At 38.9% G+C, this 8,841-nt stretch overlaps 1 protein-coding gene across 1 annotated transcript in view; it reads left to right on the top strand.

The window, feature by feature from the left end:
• Positions 1–3,493: 3,493 nt before the first annotated feature.
• SUSD5 (sushi domain containing 5) overlaps positions 3,494–8,841 on the top strand; it is a 40,423-nt gene continuing 35,075 nt past the window's right edge. Inside the window, exon 1 of the mRNA XM_027892476.1 lies at positions 3,494–3,602. Within this exon, the coding sequence (XP_027748277.1) occupies positions 3,509–3,602 (94 nt within the window). The 5' untranslated portion in view covers positions 3,494–3,508. The remainder of the gene's footprint in view (positions 3,603–8,841) is intronic.

The following is an 8,841-nucleotide window of genomic DNA, read 5'->3' as shown; positions in this document are numbered from 1 at the left end:
GAAAAGGAGGTATCTTTTTCCAAACAGAAACTTTATTTCTATTGTGCTTTATTCTGATATGAAAAGTGACCTTTCCTATGACTTTCCATCACTTTTTTAAAGATCAGTTTCTTTGCCAGCTGCAGCATTTTAACAAATCTGCCAACATCTGCCCAGCTTGGCTTGAGGCAGCAAATATTTCTGAGTGTCTATTTGCTCAAGACCTTAGGATCCTAGGTCCTTACTTTGGAAAGGCTTAAGAGTATGTGTTAGACTTTCCAGAGTTGGAGCTTTTACATCTATAATGTTTATAGTACATAAATTTTCAATGACAGAAAGTAAATATTCCAAGAAGTAGATATGAAGAGATGAAATACAATAATCCCTATTGTAAATACGTGTGTTCCTGTTTTCAAATGTGTCTTTGTTCACTTGTATTTCTTTCAGACGTTTTATTTAGTATTAAAAAGCCAAACTAACTTGAATGACATATTCCAGATGTAAACCCATACAGATGCTCCTCAGGTACTAGATGTCCAAACCATTACTGTGTGCCTCACAGCACACCAATATTTTGCGTGTGTATATTCACATGTGTATGCACATACTTTACAACACAGTGCCTTCACGTGTTTTTCTCCCTAAATAAAAGCTCACACATAGAGAAGCACCGTTTCATAAAATATCCCTGCTGGCACCTTCACTGCTCCCAAGGAAGGCACGATCTATGATTTGATTAAAGTTGCAAGTACAATTAACCTTTTGTAATCTGTCATAATACATTGTATTTCATATGCTGAACAGTCTCACTGACGTGTTACTACAGTGCTATGAATGCCAGAGGTTTTGAGCAAAAGGTTATATCTGTTTCTGAGCAAGAGGTTGTATCTGTTTCTAACCATCTCAGCTTCTAGATTTCGTTTTGAGTTTTTGGTTCCAGGAAGCAGGATTTGGTTCTATAAGCAGGATGTTTTTCTTGATTAATGTCGATTTCAATGCAAAACAATGCATATCATTTAAGTGTAAAATCTACTCTGCTCAGCTTTATATAAATCTTCCAAAACACACTAGGAGAAGGCATTTTTGCTGATAGAAATATTAGACTGGAAGGACAACTGCTTGGCAGTGAAGTACTAACCTTCCAGGAATTAATAACTGGTAAGTGTCTTTACCTCTCCATATTTATAGACTTTCTTTACAGTTGAGATGGGATGGCAAGAAGAAACCAGGTCATTCTATGAACTGTTTATGCCTTCAAAAAGGAACAGATCTTATGGTCTTTTGTAATTCTTTAAAATCAGTAAGATGTTCTACTCAAGAACACAAGCTGAGATTTTCCAAGACAGGAGCCAGAGTGGCAACATGCCTTTACATATATCAACAAAAGGAAATGAGCCAATTATAGCAAAACTAATCCAACAAACCTTTGGAATTTCAGATGGAAAACCGGAAGATACTGTCCTCTCCTCCAACTGCTCATGGTCAAACTCATGAGGACAGCAAAGGGCCAACAAAGTCATCATCCCTATGACAAGTGTCAGGGAAATCTGGATCTGTTGCTGTGGTCATGCTAGGTTTCTGTTCATGTTTGTATGTCTTGCTGTAATTGCTTACTCAGTTTCATGGAATCTCTTTGCTGGCTCACTAAAAGTGTATAGATTCAACACATTCTCATATTTTTGCGTCCTCTGATTTTTAGAATAGGGATAGGTAGGACTATTGCAGTATCAGAGAGTTAAAACTACATTTAATGCCCTTAGTTATGCCACATAAAAGAAACACAAACTCCACAAATGTCACGATTTTCTGTTTCCCTCTCTGTTACTTTGTGTGTTAATGCCCATTGTACAGAGCTTGGAGTTTCCATTGAAATGAAATGCAGTTTTGTAGTTCTGTTATGTCAACCATCCTATGTCAAAGATTAAGTGAGCAAGAAACTTCCCACCCTTCTAGTTTTGGAGGTATTCCTTACGAGTTAGGCTGGTAAGGCAACGCAATATTAAGCTGCTGTTATCCCTATTCTCTGGATAAACATAAAATTCAAAGCCTATCTTCAAGTTTTCAGCATGTACATTCACATGCCAGATATGGGTACAAACAAGAGGAAGACTTCTTTAAAAGTCAACAGGATCAGAGTGTTATCTGCTCAAATTCATCAAATGTAGGTATTTTTAAAGCTTCCAGTACTATGGTATTACTTGGTTCCTTGAATATCATATAAAGGAGTTCCTGAGCTTGAGTCATCTCAGTCAGATGGAAAACAACACTGGGCAGGTTCATCATTCTCAGAAGATGCCTGCAACTACCTGCCAGCACCTTGTCTTGTGGGACACCACAACCTCCATCAGTGAGGAGGATCAGATCCTTGCTTCTGTTCCTGGTGGCTCAGTCTCTAGCCAGACTGAGCATTTTTGCCCAGCTTCAGATTTCCAAGGGAAAAATTTCAAGAAGCTGAAATAAAAGCAAAATAGGATGGGAATACGAAAACAACATTTCTGAGCCCTGCTGAGTTCCAACAGCAACACAAAACTATTCCATTTATATATTTAGCGGAATAAATCCTGGCATCAACACCAGTATGTTTCCTCTTATTGTGGGGGATTCTTTTGGCTTGTGTTGGGACAAATATAAGTCGAATGAGAATAAGGGACAGATGTCAGTGCTGTAAGTGCTGTTGGGAACTGGAAACTCCCTTCATCAGCTGCTTTCAGAGTGTTCCAACCTGACCAGCACCGTTCATCTGGACCAGGAGTGCTGAAGAAGACTAGCTGACAGACTCCTGCTTCAACCTTCAGTTCCTCATGCCTGTCCCGAAGCTGGAATCTGAAATAGCAGGATTAACCCATCCTGATGCTGATCTTCAGGGAGGCTTGGCCAACAGAGTCTCATGCCATTTGGCACTTTTCCTCAGCCTTTACCTGAAGACCATTGCTCTTGCTGCAGCAGCCACTGACCTCAGCAAGGCACTGCTGGCTGATTTCATGTTGGAGAGAGGAAAACACTCCCCACGTCTGCACCCATCCCTCTGGAGATGCACAGCCAGAGCCCACAAACTCACCACGTGCCAGTGCCAGCTATCTAGCTGCCCTTCTCCTCTCATCCAGGGATTTCTTCAGCTCATCGCTTGTCCTTTCCCCCGCTTCTCTCTGCCTCCTGGCTTTTACATTTCTTCCACCGTGATCCATTAGGTATTTACCGGCAGGATAACGTGACTTTTCACACCGGCTCTCTGTGTGCGCTGCCCTGCAGACGGGGCTGGATAAAGCCTCTCCCCAGCCCCAGCTGGCTGGACATCTCCCCCCCACCTTCCCCTCCCCTTCACACTAGCCAAGCCAAGGATTCCTCTCTCCCTCCCTCTTTCTTTTTCCACCCCTCCCGCCTTCAGTGCAAGCCCAAGACGCAGGATCCTGCCGAGGGAAAGTGCTCCTTGAAATCATCACCGCAGACCCCGCTGCGAAAGTGCAGAGGAGGAGAGAGAAAAAGCCTCGGCAGCCAACCTCCTGCGGCTGGGGGCTTTGCAAACAGGGCAATGGCTCCAGGCTCTGAGAGATCCTCTCTCACCTTTCTCCAGGGTGTGGGATCTGTCTTCTTCATCCTTCAGATCATCTCTGTTCAGGCTGATGGTGAGTCTCCCATTCAGTTTGGGCTGGGTTGCTATGGCTGGAATGAGAGCTGTATGTTGAAATGTGTTATTCAAAAGGAAAAAAAAAAAAAAAAAGCCAAACCAAAAACTTTTTTTTTTTTTTTTCTTAATAAGAAGCTTAAATACACGCCCCAGTTTGGGTTAGGAAACTTCTGATTCAGAGGTTTTTGAGACTCTACAAAAACCCTGGGGTTAAGCAGAGAAAGGAAATAAGATCCCAGAAGGGTAAGATTATTTTATTACTACAAAATGACAGGATAGTGAACTTTTGCAGAGGAAATAAGAATAATAAACCAAAACCAGAACACGACTAAGAAGACTCAACTATGTTTTAGGAGATGTCTTTTCTCCAAAGAACTTCCCCATCTGCCCACTTCAGATGTCTTGCAATGTCAATTTATTTGGGCAGGTTCTCGAGGAAGGGAACACAAAAGGTGAAAATCTTTCATAACATTTTCTGTTCAGTGCCACACAGGCTGAAGGCGACTGCTCACCTTTCTGCACATGAGTTTCATCTGCACTTCACTGCTGAGGGATGTGCTCAGGACATGAATTTGGCTGAAGCACCAGTTGCCAGTTACTCTGAAATGGGGCTTTTGACTCACTGATGGTAATCCTGAATAGCTGCATCCCTTGAAAGTTTCCAGTAGCCTTTGCCCTTTTAATGATTCATCCTGTGATAATGATGACCACCTTGCCTTAGCGAAAACACGATTTATTTTTGAAACCACTCTGTCTTTTCCTGGGAGAGCAGTGCTGAGTGGTCACATTTTTCCACTTTCACAGCTGTGATAGATTTATGCCTGATCTCAGGATTTTTTTTATTTCAATACACTAATCCTTTACCATTGATGTTTGCTGCATTATTCCAGAGAACAGATCTTAAACGTTGCAGGGCAAGAAAAACCTCTTTTTGTTTGTTCTCAGAGTATTTTTCCTGTTTAACTTAAATTTATTTCAGCTGGTGACAAAGTATGGCAAAGTAAAGGGAGAAAATTAATCTTGCCTGTATATTTCCACCGTTTTGTGTAAAGTACCATTTAAACAACAGAACCCAGTCTTGTAAATATGAAGAAAATTACTTTTCCTTAAGCATTTAAAAAAAAAAAAAATCAGGAGACTGCACTGTGTTGCAATAAGCAAAACTGCAATTCTGTTTTAGGATACAGTCCTTCCCTAGCAAAATACCTCTGAAATGAGGGAAGAGGGGAAAAGCATACAAATGAAAAAGAGTTCTTCATAGAACTTAAGGAGACGGGACAGGAATAATAATTTCCCTTGCTAAGAATGCTTCACCTGAAGAATCCTCTTGTTTTTTCAGGACCACCTTCCAGTTTATTATTTCTGTAGAATTAATGGCATGATCTAAAAGATAAACAGGTGTCCTCTAAAAGAGAAAGGAGAAAAAATGCTGGAGATCATTTTCAGGCAGAGTTCAAGACAGATTTTAATGATCATTCAACAGTTTGTCTAATTTACTCCACACATGGCAAAACATTTTTAAGAATTAAAGTGTAGAATATCTAACATTACATCATGTGTTATTATAATACTGTTGTTTCCATTTTTATTTTAATTCTGAGTGGTATTGTGAAAAATGTATAAGTCTGTTCTTAACTTGATCTTCAGTGGATTTTCCTGTTATTAATATTCAAGCAAACAACTGTAACGCTGTCCTATAAGCCATCTGGATTATTATACAGTAAAACAGCAGAAAACATTGTATGTGGACTTCAAAATTTACCCCTATGTATTTAAGAAGATCTGAGAGGATTGTAAAAAATTCTGGGCTGATACAGGCAGAAACCGCCTTCTCATTTTTTAAGTTGTAGGTGAAAATACAGTTGTGCTAGTCTCTAATACATGCAAATGTCACTTAAGTGCCAAAGGACCATTCTGGGTGACACATATGTCCTTGTGTATTTGTTATTTTTAACTAAAAGTAACTGACTGTTCTGCAAACCACTGAAGGGATTTTGAATTTGCCTGGTAAAAAAATGGTGAAATTCAGACTGTTATAGTCAAACCTCTGAAACTGATTACGATGTATTTCCCTAAGGAAGACTTTTACTTTATTGTCTCACACACGAATAATGACAGGGGGTTGGCCAAAAAACTAGAAGCCATCGAGGTCTGGTGAAGGTGTAAAGCCCCAAAGCTTAATTGATCTCTTTTGACCAGTATTTACAGCAGCACATATTGCTGTAGCACAGATAGGCTCCAGAAAGACCCAAGTAAATGCAGGCAGAAAATATACCTTTGTTGCACTTTGCAGCTTTTTTTTTTTTTTTTTTTTTTTTTTTTTTTTTTTTTTTTTTTTTTTTTTCAATTAAAATGTGCTTGCTCAGAGCTGTTCAGGTCCAGGTCAGATGGACAGAAGGCTCCCTGAGGGCTTGTTCCTGCCCTGATGGACCATGGAGTGCCACTACTGTTAGTGTGGTTACTGGAGAACAGTATGGGTTATTGTGGCAGTTCTCAATGGTACCAGTGCGGGCTGGAGGGGGAGTAAAATTTCTTCGAATTTGTGCTGGACTAGGAGAACAAGATTGTGACTTCCTGCGTCCTCCACTGGAGTTGCCTCTGCTTTTTTTGCCTCCTTGTTTTGTCTTTCCATGGCTGCTAAAATATGCACGCATATGAACCACAGTTTTCTGCAGAGCACTTGCTCGGAGACAGAGCATGCCAGGAGAGGATGATGGCCATTCATCTACCCTACCAAGACACTCCTGAATTGAAAAAATGGGCTAATTTCAAAACTTTGCTAATTATTCCAAAGTGGAGTTGGTCTATGGGCTAAATTTGGATTCCATGAGAACCCCATTGGTCAAGTCAGTCATCTGGTATCGTTCACGCTATAGGGACTGCAGAGGTTGCAAGGGAAAGGATCCAGAATGCAGAAAGCTAGGAACAAACAGGTGAGGATCTGAGATACATACTTCTGACTAGAAACTGTCGAGGTCCAAAGCAGGGAAAAAAACCTACTATAGTATTTTCTTTATCTTGTTTTGCGTCCTTTTTTTTTTTTTTTTTTTTCAAGCAAAGGGAAAAAAACATGTGCTTTCTCTGCTGCTCTCTCTAGATGCTCACATTTGAGTAGCAGGTGTCTAAGCGTTTCAGGCTTCTGCTTTCAAAACAACACAGATTCTTCCATAAAATTTCCAACTATTTGATCCTAAAGTGTGTAGTAAAATCAAAATTTGGACTCCAACTGAGTTTAGCTGAGGAGGAACCCAAAGGTGACCTCTTGATTTTGCTATTTTTCTGATGATGTAATATTTTTTGAATTTAGGAAGACATCATTCACTTCAGTTTCTCACAGAAATAAACTCCACAGTCATGAACACTAAGTAGAACCAGTAGCTAACCAAATCTCTGTCTGCAATCTTAGAGTTTTACTAAATCCTTCACCCTTACTGTTACAATCAAAGCCATTGTTACATACACCCATAGAAATGGAAATTAAATTGCTCTTGAAGTACAGAAGTGTCCTTCCCTTTCTCTGCTCTCTTTACCTCAATTTGAAGTTTTTAACATTCAAGTAAAAATATATTAGACCCCACATTTGCACATCTTTCACCCCATTTATTTTCTTGAAGCTGATTAGTTTTTATCCTTTTAACTAGAAAGTGTCATGCCATGAGATTAGCACACTGGGCACGCCTTTTAAAGTGTTTTCATTTTATATTATTTGTGAGAGTCATTCATATTTCAGAGTATATTTGGCTATGCAATTTTGTGTTCCTTCTTCAAGCATAATGCAAATCCTGCTGAACACACAGAGAAATTTGAATTCATTTCAGTGGGCTTTGAACCATGCTTATGCACCTCAGAAGAACTTGTTGTGTCTGTTACTGTAATAGAATAAATTAGGAAAACTCTTCTTAATAACCAGGAGAATTCTGCTGAATCCACTGACATTTCAGAAAATACGAAGAAAAAGATTTGAGGCTGGTTTTATTTTTGAAGATTTTTTTTTTTAGACTGCCATATATTTAATTGTAGATGGCTCTTCAAGCTTGAAAAAATAATAAGGATCAGTTGTTAGAAGCTGAGTTTATCAGAATTTGGAGCTGGAAATAAGGTGGAGTGAGAGTAATGAACCATTGGAACAGTTTACTATGAATTGTGCTGTAAATTCTCCATTACTTGGAGGCATTGAATCATGACTGGATGCATTTTGAAAAGACATGCTCTAGTTCAACCATGAATTTTTGGACTTTATAGTGGAATTATTGGGGGAAATCTACAGTCTAGTTATGTAGGAATTTAACAAGGTGATAAAAATGCTTCCTAGAAACCCTGAGATCTATATTTTCAGTCAGAATATGTTGGGCTACTGTAAGTAAAAACCATATTAATCTCTTTCTTGTTTACAAAGTCTTAGTGTGAAAATTAATTAAAATTTTATCAATATATCAAAATATAATCAAATTCTGTAATAACAGTGATCAGATAATGGTAGAGGCTAGTAATATAATGTAGGCTAGTTACTAAAGTGAGAATTTCTTTGATTTCAGATGTGAGTTTTCCATCAGAACTATGAATCCTGCTGACAATTAACAGTTGGAAGAATTGTGTCTTATTGTTTATGTCTTATCATTGAAGTTAAAAACTCTTTCACTGGTTTCAAATGGCAATCTGAAAGAACCTTACTGTGACAAGGATATTTTTCATGCTGAACTGCTAAACTCAACATGCTCATTAAGCCTCCTGAGAAATACTACTTTGTGGATTTTACCTTGATCTTTAAACCATAAGGACTTGCTTTGTTTAGAAAGGCTTCAGGAAAGTACGTAGAGTTTTGGTAACAACTTTCCACCCCACCTGTAGGGGTGAAAACATTACGGGAAGCAAAGGTTATGGGTCAAAAATGAAGGAAGAGAGTTGAGAGGAAACTCAGACATGGTGGCTGTTCAAAGGTGCCACAACCAAAGGCATCCTACATTCTTCATGTAGATATGATCCTTCATCCTGTGTCTTATGGAAATACAGAGGAGTCTCACATTTAAAACAGAATGACAACACATCTCTTGATACTATCCCAGAAAAAAACCTGATCTCAATTCCCCCAGTGGGAAAAATTACTGTAGTTTCATCAAGTATGTGAGACAAACCTTTTTAAAGAAACTTTGCATTAAAACTACTAGTGGTAACAATGTTACAAATAATTAACCAGAATCCTTAGATCCCCTTAGATTGAAAATGATACCACTTTCGTA

The sequence above is a fragment of the Empidonax traillii genome, unplaced genomic scaffold (genome assembly GCF_003031625.1).
Source record: "Empidonax traillii isolate 1590-97213 ecotype Southwest subspecies unplaced genomic scaffold, ASM303162v1 scaffold14:size4059594, whole genome shotgun sequence".
Taxonomy (NCBI): Eukaryota; Metazoa; Chordata; class Aves; order Passeriformes; family Tyrannidae; genus Empidonax; species Empidonax traillii.
Note: the sequence above shows the minus strand (reverse complement) of the source record. Positions and strands in the feature narration are given on the sequence as shown.